General features: G+C 37.3%; 1 protein-coding gene across 2 annotated transcripts; it reads left to right on the top strand.

Moving 5' to 3' along the window:
• Nucleotides 1-12,816: 12,816 nt before the first annotated feature.
• On the top strand, nt 12,817-14,372 carry LOC121886395 (caspase b-like). 2 transcript variants are annotated; one of them, XM_042396325.1, is made up of 3 exons: nt 12,817-12,872; nt 13,542-13,815; nt 13,951-14,372. In XM_042396325.1, the coding sequence occupies exons 2-3, from the start codon at nt 13,551-13,553 to the stop codon at nt 14,115-14,117; spliced, it is 432 nt and encodes a 143-aa protein (XP_042252259.1). In that variant the 5' UTR covers nt 12,817-12,872; nt 13,542-13,550; the 3' UTR covers nt 14,118-14,372. The 2 variants fall into 2 exon arrangements, with proteins under 2 accessions (XP_042252259.1, XP_042252267.1); XM_042396333.1 differs by lacking the exon at nt 12,817-12,872 and having other exon boundaries at nt 13,402-13,815.
• The last annotated feature ends 3,250 nt before the right edge of the window (nt 14,373-17,622 follow it).

The following is a 17,622-nucleotide window of genomic DNA, read 5'->3' as shown; positions in this document are numbered from 1 at the left end:
AGTAGCCGACTCGGCCTGAGAAAGTCACTAGTGCATTTGCTCTATGGGCCGCACAGATGCGGAAGCAATGCGGAAGAAGTTGAACTTTTTTGGCTTCATGTGCCACCGAGCAACTTTCATAGGAATGAACGGGGCCCTGCCTCTGACGCTGTATCCAGTTCTCTTTATACATCCATGGGCAAAAAAAGTTCCTAGATTCCAGGTTTGCTTCCGCATTGTACGGCCCACTGAATATGCACAATAGTGTTTCTCCCACTGGCCCCACCCACGAGTTCCCGTTTGGCCCATAGACTTTACGTTTTGATGATGTCACAGATCTTTAAATCGCTTTTCTCGGCTCGAGGAAAGTTTTACAAATATAAAACCTTATGGATCAAATATTCATGATAAAAAGAGTTGACCTTGTTTGCATTTCGAGGTGTCCTGTCAACAGTTTTACAGTTCTTTTACAGTGGTGGTCTATGGGGAAAATGCTTTTTGGGCTGCAGGGGGATTTTTCACAACGAGTGGCCACTGGGAAAAATTGGCTGCAAGGCTGAGTGGCGGAGCCCTATCTAGCTCTTGGAATACATCCATGGTCACTTTCCTTCACTTACCGTGCAATTTCCCGGAATTATGGTGTAACTTCCTCATATGAATCTGTACATATAAAATACTTACGCTTCCCTACTGGTACTAAAATGTAGGTACAACAGAAGAAAACAAGGCAACGAGGAACAAGGGAGTAACAATTGGTTAACCTCCTTGAACTTCTGGTGTAACTTCCTTGTATGAATCAGTACATATTTATATGGATGAAGTGCAGTAAAATCAAATGTTTTTGCCTTTTGCCCATGGCAGTTATGACAGTCATTTTTTATGCATTATGCATTTTTTATGCATGTGTGTTTGGCAGGCAAGCTTCACTCACACTCCAGGGATTTATTGTGCTTGTCTTCTACTTCACTGTATGAATTTGAATAAGAACAACTCGAGAAATGTGTCTTTACTACAAGACCAGCTCCTAGCAGCCATGTTGGTCCATCACTGCAGCATAACGGGCAAACTTACCTTTCTGAAGTGCACAGCTATGGAAGGCTTGTATTGTCATCTGAAGATGAAAAAATAACAATACAGCAATGTAATAATATACATAGTATATCTTTAATTACACAATAATAAGGTATGCAAGTAGTTATAAAAAAAATATTTTCAGGAGAATCCCCAATTGTTACACACTTGTTCCTCATTGTCTTGTTTTCCTCTGTTATACATACATTTTACTACCAGTATGAACCAGTAAGTATTTTATATGTATGGATTTATATGAGGAAGTTACACCGTAAATTCCAGGAAATTACACAGTAAAACAAGGGCTGTATTTTAAAATGTTACCAACTTAAGTATCAATTCTCTCTAAATTCTTCCCAAATTTCCAGATTATTGTTCAGTAGGTCATACATACTCTGTAATCATAGAATAGTTAAAAAAATAACTACAGCATAAGTAATTTGTAAGTTTCTAAATTGTTACCCCCTTATTCCATATCTTCACATCTTGTTCCCCTGTACCTACATATATGTATTGGTACGTACAATACTGGTACACCATTAGTACAAAAGATTACATCGTAACTACGGAGTAATTACACTGTACATTGCGGGCTGTATTCTAAAGCGTTACCAAATGTTTTTCATTTTTGCTTGAAAAATGTATCAGAATTGCCAATTATTCTTATATATCTAATGAATTAACTGATTAATCACTGATGGATCAAGAATTTATGATTTATTTATATTTAGATCTGTAGATGACCTATTAATGTTTGCTTATTATAGCAGTAATAGAGAGAAACTTGGGACCTTTATTAATGACTTTACTAACACTTATAACTGCCGACTTGATGACTTATTTGAACATGGTGAATTCACAACCCTTTATTAATGATTTACTTACATTTATAAATTTGATGTCTCATTAAAAAATGTGAAACTTATGACTCATGCAGTCCTTTTCAAGAACTTAAGTGGTTGAAGAGTCAATTGGAGAAGGAGGGGCATTCCTGGTTAAGTTAATAGTTAGCTAAGAAAGATTAAGCAAGTGTTATGCTGAAGGAGGATTTTCCAAAACCTGGCAACCTCAAAGTTGTTCTTATTAAACTGATGTGTAAAACATTAGTAAATGATTCATTAAACATTAATAAAGTCATTATTTACAACTTATAAACCCTTTACAAAAGGTGACTTATGAAAAAGGGTCACTGCATTTCTTAACGTTGTGAGATGGGACATTTTTCATCATTTTTGTGGTTTTTTTTCATGATTTACAGAATTATAATTCTGGCATATGTAACCTGTGATCACTAATTTAATGCATTTTGATGATTTTTTCATGATTTACAGAATAAAAAATCTGACACATTGTTATAAGTCGAAATTGTGAAACGTACCTTTAAGATATAGTGCGTAGCTACGAGAGAAGCAACGTCATCAGACAGCGCCCTGTACTCTTTGAAAGAACGGCGCGAATCCTGGGAAAGGACGTGTGTTATTGAGCGCCTGTCTTGTTTTTGCCCCTCAACCCAAGAGTAGCCTATTGGTTACGTGTCGCCTCTGTTTTGTTCGTGTATGATAAAATAGTAGCCGTTCAACCGGTCTCGGTAAGGTTGATGTGAATATTAGTAATAAACGACGAGCATTGCGGAAATTCCGATATCTGCGTGGTTGTGAGTTTCTGACTCGTCTTCTTCTACTTCAACCAAGAAACACGGACCAAACTGTTGTAAGTGGCGCCCGAACACCTTTTCCTTTGACATTTTTCTTGACGACCGGAGTCTGCATGTCCTTAACGAAACGGTACCAGTGCAACTACACGAGGTGAAGTGATTTTCACCCCTTTTTATTCGCCGTGTTGAACTGTACGCTGGTTTAGCTGCGCACGTCGTTAAGATCGAAGTTATGAACGGGCATGCCCAGACGCTTTGCAGAGCCTACTGTGGGTGAAACACCGCTTTCAACTAAACTTTGAAAACCTTGAAATCAAGGGGCAGAAACACGAGGGGGCCCTGCATTCAGGTAGGATCAAAAAGGTCAGATGCAGGAAAGACACAGTTAGCATATGGTCGATCAAGGGGTTGTTCCAAGACGTCACTTGATTATCAAATGTGTATTCTTCTTCAAGTGTTTCCAGCAATATAGTTTTTTCTTCTGGAGAAAAGTGATTTTAAGGAGTATAATGTTTTGATGCCTTTTCACATTATAATTTTATATGCTATAGTGGTTATGTAAACCCTGTTTGCTATCGTTGATCTGAGTAATACAAAAGATAACTGATATTAGAGCTTTTGAAAAACAACTCACGATGGCAACTCATCCTGACTGATCTCCTGAAAAGCTGCATAACTTCAGCACCTGTCCTGAGATTCCTGGACTTTACACATCTTTTTCTTCATTCATGCAGACGCATGAGAGAGAGGGATGATGAAAGCAGAGATGTTGTTGTGGCATATGCTAGTCACCCTCTGGTGAACCACACCCAACTCCAGAGAAAGAGTGTCTGGCCGTTATTTGGGCCTAAGAACACTTTAGGCCATACGTTGAAGGCCTCCATGTGACTATTTTCACAGACCACAGCAGCCTTAGACCATATCATACCCATACTTGCAACACACATGAACTTGCTCCCACTGACATCACAGATTTACTTGTACCCTATGAGCCTAGCTGCTGCCTGCGTTCCTCAGATAAAACCCTCCTTACTGTCGCCACAGCCCACCTCATTACTAAAGGATACCGTGCATTTGTGGTTATTGCCCCACTACTATGGAATTCCCTACCTGACGAACTTCAGCCAGCAAATTCAGTAACCTGTTTTATATCAATCCTCAAAACTTGCTATTACAGAAAGGCTTTTCTACAGTAAATCTGTTGCTTATCTGTTGTACCTGTTCCTTTTATACTCTCTGTTTTATCAGGTTTTATCATGACTGTGTATTTTATCTTATTCTGTAAAGCACTTTGTACCTCTGTTTTGAAAAGTTCTATACAAATAAAGTTATTATTATTATTATTACATCTGGACCAGAGTGCATTTTCATTTCATTAACAGTTTACTAACATTCACAGCTACAGACTTGATTAGGGCTGTAACTAACAGTTATTTTCATTATCAATTTTAATATGACGATTTGTTTGATCTATAAAATTAGATGGTTTTCTTTCTAGTGTGTCAAAATTTCAACTTTTTCTGTCATGTGTGTTTGTTGCCAGCGAGCACTGACACTGACAAGTGGTTTGAAATTTTAGGAAATGGCTTTGCTGCCCAGAATTAGATGAGAAGATCGGTAAGAATCTCTTTATTTGTCTGTTCAGTATAATTACAGCTAGCCGACGGTTAGCTTAGCTTAGCATAAAAACTACAGCTAGCCGTAATTAACACATTTTATCTTGTTTGTTTCATTTTTACAATGATTGAGGTGTAAAAATTTCAAGTTGTGGTTGTACAGACCAGACTACATCTTCAGCGTGAGTGGTGACTTCCTGGTGTCTCTGCCGGTTGAATGGCGACCTCACTGTGATGACAAGACTCCAGGAAGTCACTGCTCCTGAACAAGAAACAGACCAGCACATATCCCCCTGTAAAACACAGAAACACAGTATGGACAGATACAGAAGTCATATCAATTTTCTCATTTAACTCTCTGCAACGAAGCAAATGAGCCTATTTCCCAAAATGTAAAACCAATCCCGTAACATTGAAAGCTCATCTGAAAACTGAAAACTAATTTCCTCTCTTTTATCTCTTCAGTGAGCAGAAATGCAGATTCCACAGCTGCTCCTTGACACTCTGGAAGACCTGCCTGATAGGGATTTTAAAACGTTTAATTGGTACCTTACAAATGATGTCTTGGACGGCTGCAAACGAATTCCTAAGGCCCGTCTAGAGAAAGCATCCCGGACGGACACTGTGGATGAAATGATACGGGGCTACGGTGAAGAGATGGCTGTGAACATCACTGTTGAGATCTTGAGGAAAATGAAAAACAACTACGCCGCAGAGAAGTTAAAGAAAGCATACGCAGGTGCAGTAGATGGTGACTGTTAAATTCACTGATGAATCAAAATTGCATCTTTGTTTTCACGTGTCTCTAACTGTTTAACTGTATCTGTGTTTTTTTTTCTACTGCAGAGAAAAGAGCAGCTACATCCTCCACTTCCTCCTCTGCTTTTGCACCTCCTGCTGCTCCTGCTCCTCCTGCTGCAATATCTGCTCAGAATGGAAGCGTGATCATTGCCCCAATAGTCAACGGTGGCACCTCTGGATCATGGAATATAACCATCAACAAATAAACTCATGAAACAACAAACCAAACCAGGATGACTAGAAGGGAATACATCATGAGGTTGTGGTTCATGTCATGGAGGAGCTCTCATCAGTGAAGAAAGTGTCCAGGAGCCTTTGATGTCTTATGCTGAGAATATTTATTGAACATTTGGCCAAGCGGAGAACAGAAACCCTTATCAATCAAAGTTGAATGTACATTGATGCCGTCTCTAATGTTCTGAGGATTTCAGCTCTGACTTTGGTCTTTAAACCCCTACAGATCAGATCATAAGCACTATATGCCCAGAAATGGTCAAACTCAGTGCATCTACCGTATGCAAAGTTAGTCTATTGGCTCATTAGTTTCTAAACGAGGAACTGCACTTTACCCGCGTTAGTTCAGGTCACGTTGCATGGAGCTTCAGGTCACCATCGGCACACCGGTGTTTACTCTGTGACCTCAAGGCCCATGCTTGACCCAGTGTAACCCAGTTGGTAACACCTAAAGATGGAATCTTTCATAACTTAAATACAAATATAAATTAAACGACCAAATACATCTTTTGACCATGTGACTCTAGAACGACATATAGGAGCATTTTCTAATCTGGCGCCCCTATCGGCAGCAGTCAGCAGGACATCATTTGTTTGTTCTTTCCAAAACCACTGTTAAAAAATAATTATGTTTTATGATGTGACAACGCTGTGGTTACGGTCGGGTTAGGCTGAGCCACAAAAACCACTTGGTTAGGTTTAGGTAAAAATCATGGTTTGGGTTCAAATGATCACCCTCGTCGTCATGGCTACAATAATAACCACGGGGTTAAGGTTAGGGGACAATCATAGTTACGTTTTTTTGGAAATGTGACACTTTTAACTTTTGCTAAATGTATCCAGGTAAAACAACTTCTTGACCACTATGATCTTTCACATCATATCTTGTTGTCTTGACAACCATTCACATCTGACCCTGTTTTTAAAGTCTTAAAGAATAAATTTAATGATGACCATGACAATTATAATGATATGACATCAAGTATGGCAGAATATAAATTTCCTTTCACAGCTGTCATCATAATATTTACAGTAACATCATGTCCCCTCTCAGAACATTTTAATGGGGTTTGATATGAAAATCTTAAGCATTATAACTCTAAAGTAGTAATAATGTTCTGTATGTGTGTTTTGAACATATGATGTGTTTATCATTCCTTTGTCTGTCCTCAGTGTCTTTTGCATTTTGACTTGTCAAAGTAGGAAAAGCACAGATGTTACTAATAACATTAACGATGGTTCAGGTCTGCTATCATTGATATTATTATTTACACCTGTGATTTTCCTATTGTGACACATCAACATGTCCTCTGTGAAAAGGGCCTGTTCATTATCTATAATTCACACCAGTTTGTCACTGCCCAGAAAACTGTTGATACTGGGATTTAAACAAACTTTTACTTTCAACATGTCAGTATGGTGCTTTGTCATCTCTACCTCACATCAGCAGGTGAAGCTGGAGCCACATCTGAGCAGCAAAACCTCAGGGGCTGATCTGATGGATTGTCATGAAATTTCAAACAGATATTCAAAGTCCTCAGAGAAAACATTATGATGATTTGGTGATGCTCTTACTTTTCCTCTATCACCACCATGAGGTTGACTGTTTAGTTTTTTTTATTAAATATTTTGATAACTATTGGATGGATTGCTGTGAAATTTGTTACACACCGTCATGGTCCTTAGAGGATGAACTACACTAACATTGATCTCCTGACTTCTCATCATCTGGTTAAAATGAAATTTTGTCTCACTAATTAGTAAATGTTAGCATGCTAACATGCTAAACCAACAAGGGGAACGTGGTAAACGTTCAACAAGTCCTCCAAGTTAAACAAGGCCAAGTTCATTTCAATTGTTAATTTTAATGATGTGTAGCTTTAAAGGCCTTAAACAAAGTGAAATAACTAATAGTTTTTGAATTTTGTCAACATTTCTATGATTTAAAGACAGGTCTATGAGTAAATTATTGTAGATTGTAGTTATGTTCTTCACTAACCATATTTTTTATCTGAATGCTAATTGTGTCTTTTATTTCATTTTACACATCAAAACAATGAGACTGCACTGAAAAATACAGGGGAGGGAGAAGATGCCCCTGGATCATTTTGCCCCAAACCGTTAGGGATCATGTGCACAGGAAGGGGGGTGTTGAAGGTGCTGTAGCACCCCGTGTTTTCAAAGGGTGGAACACAATGTGTAAATAGTTGGCTATTTTACCATAAATTATGGGCTACCTGCACATTTGTTTTAAATTTTGAACAGCATATGACAAGGTGCCTGTGAGAAAATATATGAAAAAAAGATGGTTAAAATGTGTGAATTTGATGAATTCCACGTCAGGTCAAAGTGTAAGGGTCGGGGTCAGTTAACAGTTATTTTACAGTAATACAGTAGCTAAACAGTTGATTTTATTGGGGGACTGCAACCACAAACACAGGAACTTCTGAGAGAGGTTGAAATATTTATGGAGCTTTTTCTGTGCCTGCCTGCGTCTGTCACCTCCTCCGAGAGGTCATTCTCCACATTTAACGTGGTTAAGGAGCACCATGACACAAAAAAGACTGACACCCTTATTATTTAACAGTTGCTGCATGTCCATCATGATATTATGAACAGGTTGGACTTCGAGTCTTTGATGGAAACCTTCGTAGAGAGCACAGAAAAACACAAGATCACCTTTGGCACTTTCAATTAAAGGTAGTCCATAATTCTGGTATAGTTTATTATTGATGTATTGTTATTATTGTGGACTCTGAATGATGGTTGTATTTAATTGTGGGTGATAGTAAACCATAACAACCTTCAAATATCTATAAATAATAGGTGAATGGACCTTGTAGTTGTTTAGTGAGTAACTATTAGTAAAAATAATATGAAAAATGGAACTGAACTTGATTAACTGGGGAAGAAAATTGACAAGGAGCTAGACATAACAGGGATGTATGTACAGCGGATGTGCCTTTAAAGGACCAGATTGTACAATTTAGTGGCATCTAGCAGAACAGACTTGGGAGAAATGGAATATAATATTCATAAGTATGTTTTAATTAGTATATTATCACCTGAAAATAAGCATTGTTGTGTTTTCGTTATCTTAGAATGAGCCCTTTATATCTACATAGGGAGCCAGTCCTCCTCCACAGAGCCCGCCATGTTGCACCGCTGTGTTTCTACAGAACAGACAAACCAAACACTGGCTCTAGAGAGGGTCTTTCATGTTTTTCACTGCCACCGTAAGTTCTCCTACACACTTGGAAGGGGAGGGGCATTCAGTTGGTTGCAATCTGCAACTTCACTACTAGATGCCACGAAATCTAACACACTGGTCCTTTAATATTAAATTGTGGTGTTTGTGGTCACTTATTTGTTTCATTTTTTTGACGGTCACTTAGGTTGTCAACAGGGAGTGAAAGTGACCTGTAACTTGTGTTATTGCAAATGGATGGAAGGAAAGCGTGTAAGCACATGCACATACATGACATTGTATGTGCATGTCAGTTTTAATCAATTTTATATTTTGCATCAAACTAATGAATAGTTCCTCACATGAATCCCCCAACTGGATACTGAAACAGTTTTCTGTGTTTGCCTTTGTTAAAACACACAGATCCTTTAAGACCAGTGAGGAAAAATTAGATCAACTTACCTTAAAATCTGTTTATGTGCAAAATTCCAAAACAAAAGAAAGCAAGATGGACATTTACAAATGGAAGCTTTTACTAAAAGGTTATCATCTTTACTGGTGGGCACAGGATGAGTGGGTGGGCGTCTTTCCCAATAACATGGTATTTATTCATTTATTCATTCATTCATTCATTCATTCATTTAGGATGTTTTGTTCGTTCATAGGTAACTTTTTTGTAAGACAAAGGAACAAACGTCACTCTGACTAGTTTCTCTCCACTTAAACATTAACTCATATTACGCAAAACTTCTTGTAACTTGCTGAAAACGAAACTAGATGGTTTGCGCCATTTTCTGTACGTTATCATATGTAACAGGTGTCCGTGGGCTGTTGTTGACACGGTAAGTTCTTTTGAATTATATCTAACGCTCTTTAAAACGCAGTTTCTGGCACGTTGGTTCTGCGACGGTGCAGCCATCCTGGTGCAACACTTATTGGTCAAATTACAAATGTAAAGTTACAGAAGTGTGTTTACATCGAACCGGGCGGCGCCTGGTCGTGTTGTCGAGGCCTGTTAGTAGTGGTTGTTTTCAGATGTACATCACTTTTTTTAATATATCGTGTGAAAAGTGTTTTTACGCACAGCGCGCCGTCACACACATCTGGCATTTTGAAAAGTTTACTGGTGATCGATGCGCTCCTGGATTTTTAACTTTTGTGCCTTCGTGCAGTAAAAAAATATTCATTTAAATCAGTATCCATTTCTTAATGACATTGTTTCCGGGGTGAAAGAGACGATTATTTCGGTCCCGTTTGTTAATTTGTGTGTCTGTTAGTTGGCAGAATATCTCCAAACATGTAAACAGATGTTAACAAAGTGTGTAATTAACACTTTTATCTTGTTTGTTTCATTTTTACTATGATTGAGACCAGTAATGAATCATAACCTTGACATGGAATCACTGATTTCCATCATACTGTGTTTGCTGAGGATTAGATGGTTTTCTTTCTAGTGTGTCAGAATTTAAACTTTTTCTGTCATGTGTGTTTGTTGCCAGCAAGAAATGACACAAAGTGGTTTGAAATTTTGGGAAATGATTTGCTTTGCTGTCCAGAGTTAGATGAGAAGATCAGTAAGATTCTCATATTTGTCCCTTCAGTATAACTACGGTTAGCAGACGGTTAGCTTAGCTTAGCATAAAACCTACTGCTAGCCTGCTCTGGCCAAATGTAACAAAAACAATCAAAGTCAAACTCACTAATTAACAAGTTATATCTTGTTTGTTTAATTTGTACAATGATTGAGGTGTAAAAATGTCAAGTGGTGGTTGTACAGAGGGTTATGTGCCAGACTACGTCTTTAGCAGGCGTGATGACTTCCTGGTGTCTCTACTGGTTGAATGGCAACCTTACTGTGATGACAAGACTCCAGGAAGTCACTGCTCATGGCCAAAAAACAGACCAGCACATATCCCCCTGTAAAACAGTATGGACAGATACAGGAGTGGTATTGATTTTCTCATTAAACTCAAATTAAACAAAGCAAATGAGCATATTTCCCAAAATGTCAAACCAATCCCTTAACATTGAAAGCTCATCTGAAAACTGAAAATGAATTCCCCCTCCTCAGTGAGCAGAAATGGCGGTTCCACAGCTGCTCCTTAAGACTCTGGATGACCTGAATGACGATGATTTCAGCAGATTTATTTGGCACCTTGGTACTGGCGTCTTAGATGGCTGTGAACCAATTCCCAAGTGCCGTCTACAGAATCCAAACCAGATGAAAACTGTGGATGAAATGATACGGCACTACGGTGAAGAGATGGCTGTGGCCATCACTGTTGAGATCCTGAGGCTAATGAACAACAACTACGCCGCAGATAAGTTAGAGGAAGCATACGCAGGTGCAGTAGATGGTGACTTTGTTAAATTCGCTGATCAATCAAAATTGCATCTTTGTTTTCACGTGTCTCTAACTGTTTAACTGTATCTGTGTTTTTTTTTCTACTGCAGAGTGAAGAGCAGCTGCTCAGCAGGACGTCATGTGGGTGTGCTATTCAGAACAGTTAAACAAATAATTATGTTTTATGATGTGACAACGCTGTGGTTACGGTCGGGTTAGGCTGAGGCACAAAAACCACTTAGTTAGGTTTAGGTAAAGATCATGGTTTGGGTTCAAATGATCACCCTCGTCGTCATGGCTACAATAATAACCATGGGGTTAAGGTTAGGGGAAAATCATAGTTACGTTTTTTTGGAAATGTGACACTTTTAACTTTTGCTAAATGTATCCAGGTAAAACAATTTCTTGATCACTATGATCTTTCACATCATATCTTGTTGTCTTGACAACCGTTCACATCTGACCCTGTTTTTAAAGTCTTAAAGAATAAATTTAATGATGACCATCACATTTATAATGATATGACATTGAGTATGGCAGAATATAAATTTCCTTTCACAGCTGTCATCATAATATTTATAGTTACATCATGTCCTCTATCAGTATTTTTAATCAGATTTTTTTCTACAGGTTTGCTACAAAATATCAAAACAAATATTGTAACTATTTCAACAGTAGATATCTGGTTTCAAAATCAGGGTTTGATATGAAAATCTTAAGCATTATAACTCTGCATTAGCAATAGTATTCTGTATGTGTGTTTTGAACATATGATGTGTTTATCATTCCTTTGCCTGTCCTCAGTGTCTTTTGCATTTTGACTTGTTATAAAAGGAAAAGCACAGATGTTACTAATAACATCACAATTGCTCAGGTCTGCCATTATTAATATTATTATTTACACCTGTGATTTTCCTGTTGTGACACATCAACATGTTCTCTGTGAAAAGGGCCTGTTCATTATCTATAATTCACACCAGTTTGTCACTGCTCGGATTTAAACAGATTTTGATTTCAAGCTCTTTTCATAGTTGCAACATGTCAGTATGGTGCTTTGTCATCTCTACCTCACGTCAGCAGGTGGAGCTGCAGCAGCAAAACCTCAGGGGCTGATAACCAAAAACACTCTGTGTGCCATTTCTCATATCACGGTTGAAAGTCTTAAGAAGATTTGTTTCTGATTGTGATTTTAAGTTCATTGTATGTGTTTGGTTTTGTCAGTCAGTGGACCCTTTATTAGACACCATGTAATTCTTTAAAAGCTTTGTCTTCTTTAAATTGTTTAAAACCAAATAAACCAGTGATTATTTTACATAACTGGGAAAGCAGTGAATATGCAGATGAATGTATATCATTTTAGTTTGGACCAACCCAAGACCAGAACGACGAGGATTGTGAAATAAATACATATTTGTGATCTTTGAATTATACTTGTCTTGTGTGGGTTTCTTTATAAAACCTTGTGGAGATGAATACTTAAAAAGACAGAACAGACTATAGTTTTACCTGCTGATTTGTCAAATCTTTGATATAAAATATCAAACAACTGCACTCCACAAGACTGTTAGTTCTCAAAGCTCACAGAATATGCTGTTCTATGAGCAATTTGCATCTGGTATATAAGTTTATATAACTTCAAAAGGATAAATAAAATCCCTGATGTGGCCTTAGTGGTTAGATGAGTCAGATGATGGGAAATTTGACACGTGCTTTGTGCTTTGTGTCGCTTTCATACGTGACTTTTCAAAGGAGAACTAGTAACTTAAGTCTCTCTGTCTTGACTTTGTTTCTCTTTTTCAGCATTTCTTTCTCTTTCTAACATGAGCTTGAACTTATATGTATGTACTTGTGGTTTGCAGTTGTTGAACTTCCTATTTTTTGCTCTAAATTTGAAAGTAAAAGTTGTCTATCACTGCACAATGCTGCTGCATTTTAAGTAGATTGTCTTCTGTGTAGGACTTCTGTCTAATTACTGGTGCTGCCACGGTAAGACGTTTACTAAGATATTTAAGAAAAGATTTGTCACAACTAGACTTCAAATCAAAGTTATGACACGGATGCTTGAATATAACACTTTACTATATTATTATTATTGTGCTTACATGTAGTTGACTCTGAGTTTGATGCTGTCTGATGTTCTATTTGTGTGTTTTTAAAATAATATATTGAGACAAATATTTAAAAAGGTAGACTTCCCTTCTGATTTGTTGAATTATTGAAGCTAAATATCAAATACACCACGCTAAAAGAAATATTCAGTTCCACAGTGATGTGCATACGTCGCATAAAAGTAAGTTTAGTTATTTTTGGCATTTTGCCAGTGTAGTTGAAAGTAGTGATACAGACAACTTTTAATGAAAAGTTATATTTATATGAATATGTAATTAAAGATCAATCCAGTATTGGGAGAGTATCTTAAAAATGTGGCGTCTCTCTACCTCCAAAGCACTGTTGGTAGTTAAAGAAATAAATCTTTGAAATCTTTATTGCAAATTGATCTTAAGTATCCAAGAATATCAGATTTTTTACATTCAGGAAGACCAAGTCTCAGAACTTTCATGCTAGATAGGGGTGAACTTTCAACTAAACATAAAAAGTGGCTCAACTTTGCAGGTTAATCTGCAAACTGAAAAATCTTATTTTCCTTCCTTTCAGTGATCAGAAATGCAGGTTCCACAGTTGATCTTAGACACTCTGGATGAGTTGTGTGCTAATGATTTCAAAAGGTTTCTGTGGAACCTCACTCAGCCAGTGCTGGACGGATGTCAGCCCCTTCGTAAGGGCCACCTAGAGAATGCAGACCGGCAAGACACTATGGGTAAGATGATAGACAGCTACGGCGAAGAGTCAGCTGTAAACATCACAATCCAAATCCTGAAGAGGATAAACCACAACAATGCGGCAGAGAAGTTAAAGAAAGAATATGCAGGTGCAGTAGATCACGAGTTTCTATGTTAGGAAGTGCTTCAACTAGTCAAGGCTTCCATCTTTCTGCACAAGCTTTGTTTTAAATAGAAAAGATCATTGCTATTCTCTTTCTTTTATTTCCATATTACTCCACCAGGGGGATCAACAGCTGGGCAACCTCCCTCCTCAGCCTCCTCTTCCTCTGGTGTGGCTCCTCCTGCCGGTTCCTCAGTTTGTGCCCAGGGTAGAAGCGTTATCGTGGCTCCACATATCGACGGCAGCAGCGCTGGTGTATCAATTAACATGAACATAAATACACAGTAAATGTCTCTGTTGTTGATTTTTAATGGTTTTACACCGCATTCAAATTTGATCAAATCGTCCATGTTGCTTTAGGCCTACTTTAAACTATACAGCCTGTGTAAAGATGAATAGCCTAAATCACCACTGGGGTTTCTTTACAGTTAAAGTTGATTCATTTCTGCAGACGTTTTTAAAAACTGTACTTAAAGTAACACAAATTTGCTCTTACAAATGACAAGTTGAATTATATGCAATAATAAACACGAGTTATCTGAACTTCATGGGTCTTTTCAACTGTATTTTAGCATGTCAGAGATAAACTATTCAAAGGTTCTTCGAACAATTTCCTCAATATTACTTAACATAGGATAATGTAATGATCTTATAGATTTATTTTATGACCACTTTTTCTGTCTGATTTTGGCATAGTGAACGGCTAAGAATACTACAATACCCATGATCCTCAGCCGCTGTTGCTATGGAGAAGAAGCCAGTCAGAGGGGGCTGTAACTGCCAATAACGTAATAATATTTCCATTCTTAAAGTAATAAAAGTCGATAATGTAATAACTTACCCATAATGTAATAAAATTTCCAAACCAATAACGTAATAACTTTTTGCGCATAATGTAATAAGTTATTAGATTATAAGCTGGGTTAAAAAAAAATGTAATAACTGGAGCCGATAATGTAATTATATACTCATATCACTTTATTTAAGTTTTATTTATTGGCTATAAAGTGTCACACTTCCATGACACTTACCCTTACTGTTTCCTCTTTCAAATAGTTGCTCAAAAACCTGACCACACACACACATACACACCCACACCCACACACACACACACTCGAATACAAAGACCACCATTTCTTTTTATCAAAAATGTCATCTTTAATTAACCTCAATCTTTAATTCACAATGATCTTCAATTAATTAGAATGACCTTTCAACCTTTCAATTTCAATATACAAATTTGTAATAACAAAATGTGTATATCCTCTTGCACTAACTATATAAGAAATGTTCATCTATGTGCATGAATCTCACCTAAATAAACTGTACTTACTAAATTAAATTAAATCACTAATTAGGCCTACCTTTCAACATGTGTGATAAGGAAGACAGACGTTTACAGACAAAGGAAGAAAGTTTAATGTCAGAGTCACATGACTGGATAACTTCCAACTACCATCTAGTGGTCAATTTTGGGGACTGCCAAAAAAAAATAGACGTCTTCAAGAATGAACTATAAATATCATTTGTTTCAGTTTTAGACTCTTTGTCGAACTTGTCATGACTGTATTCAAATAACCAGGGATGTAAATAGGGCAGGAGTCAGGTGTGTTATATATACATATAGACATAGAGAGAGCTGAATAGTTATAATAGTGTGCTTGAAACAGTTTGCTTGAAAAAGTAATTTAAATATGTTTAATTCAAGATGATATTTTATGAGAAGAAATGGTGGTCTTTGTATTTGACGAAAAAGCATCTTCAAAGAGCAATAGACTTCATATTATATGACATGGAAGTCCGACACTTTATAGCCAATAAATAAAACTTAAATAAAGTGATATAAGTATATAATTACATTATCAGCTCCAGTTATTACATTTTTTATGATTTTTTTAACCCAGCCAAAAATGTAACAATTTATTACATTATGCACATATACATTATTATTGACTTTTATTACATTAACAATGGAAAAATAATTATTAGGTTATTGGCAGTTATTATAGTTTATTGGCAGTTTATTGGCTGCTACGGGGCAAATCAGAGCGGCATAAATTCGAAGCGCTTGTTGAAGTTGTAAACAAAACGTTGTGCCAAAATGTTGTTCATTATTATTATTATTATGTTCATTACTTTTATCAAAAAGACATTTATTTTCTAACACAGTTGTTCATCTTTTGTACTGATGATTTAACCAGGAGAGTTTCATGCTGATCCAAGCCGTAGAGGTGCTCAAACTGTGAGTAACGTAACATTGTCTACGGGAAAAAATAACAGGATCGCACCTTCGCAACTCTATACATAAAGTAGTAGGTGTCAGGTGACGTGCAATTCCAACAGTGGCCACTGTCAAATTTGTCCTTGGAGACTCTCAAATGACCACAACAACCTGTAAGATGAGGGTCACTTGACTGACAGTGCTCTCCCCATTCAACCCACAGCCCATCACTGTTCATGGGAGCTGGCTTTTAAAAGCACAGCTGTAAGTAATGAAATTAATGATGGTTGAATTCCATTTAGCCGCCTCAGTTTCAGTGTCCAGGTGTTGTGCATGCTGACTCGCTGTCACACTGTCATGACTTACTGGGACACTTGAATAAAACGGAGCTATTGTTAATGTGCTTTCCCTACTGTGACAAATCAAAAGGTCTGATGTACAAAAGACCAATAAAATCTTGTGCCATTATCCAGTGGTTAATTGTCACTTTTTGCCACAGTGGACATTGTTCAGTAAAAGTTACAAAACTGTTGCTTTAAAGTCACCCTCCAGTCAAAAAATATGTTTTTCTTCTTGTTCCTGTTACTGATACCGTTCATTAGCCACTAAAAACAAGTATACTTGACTCCCTGCAATGCTTACATCGTTCAGTACTCAAAATTGTACTCGACTCGACTGCTGATAGCAGCTCTTGTACAGTCGCTGCCCTTGACACATCTCATACATGCTGATCTGCTTCCTCTATGCTGAAGAATACCAAGGGCTTGGGGTCTTGCCAGATTCGTTCATGTACCAGAGTCAGACAGTATTTGCCAGCCTGTTAGCTTGGAGACAGTAGACTCGGTGCTTATTAGCCTGTTAGCTTGTTAGCCAGTGGATACTTAGCTGCCTTTTGACTTTGGAGATACTCTCTGCTGCAGTTTGCTTGATACAATTGTTAGACTACTTTGGTGCCTGTGAATAATTGTTTTGAATTTTTAATGAAATGTCTTTATTTTCTCCAGGTCATTTCTTATTTTGTCATGATACAAATAGGAGTTGGTACTTTTCTTTATTTACTGTAAAAAAAATTATACAGATGTAGCATCAACACAATTATCACTGTAAGTAAATAAAAAACAAATTGATTTAATAATGTTTAATACCAGCTGTATTTAGCATACAGCCTAATATTTTGGGAGGATAATGAAGAAAAAAAATGTATTTACTACCATTTGATGCACACACATCTGGTTAGAGTGCCCTGCATTATAGTCACCTGAGAGGTGCACAACGACCAGTACTAGAAAACTCAAAATACTCAATACATTTAGAAGTCCAGAGTGTACTGAGACAACTCAAACACTCAAACCTCCCAGCACTATGCTCACCTAAAACCTGAGTTCAGCGTGTGACTGTATATAAATGGCATGTACTTACAAACTGATTTGTGGCATCAAAAATGCACCAATCATGGTCCAGCATGCAATTTACACAAGTGTGAAGTGCATGTAAAACCTCCAGTACACAAACACTCAGAATTTCAGTGAAAGTTGGAGATCTTGTGTCCAGCAGTTTGGAATGAAGACTATT

Source organism: Thunnus maccoyii, chromosome 2 (genome assembly GCF_910596095.1).
Source record: "Thunnus maccoyii chromosome 2, fThuMac1.1, whole genome shotgun sequence".
In the NCBI taxonomy this organism is placed as follows: Eukaryota; Metazoa; Chordata; class Actinopteri; order Scombriformes; family Scombridae; genus Thunnus; species Thunnus maccoyii.
This window is presented reverse-complemented; position numbering and strand designations above follow the sequence as displayed.

Coding starts and splice junctions, on each gene's coding strand:
- LOC121886395 (XM_042396325.1), top strand. CDS start 13,551: ATGCAGGTTCCACAGTTGATCTTAGACACTCTGGATGAGTTGTGTGCT. Junction 13,816..13,950: donor GTTAAAGAAAGAATATGCAG/GTGCAGTAGATC, acceptor TTACTCCACCAG/GGGGATCAACAGCTGGGCAA.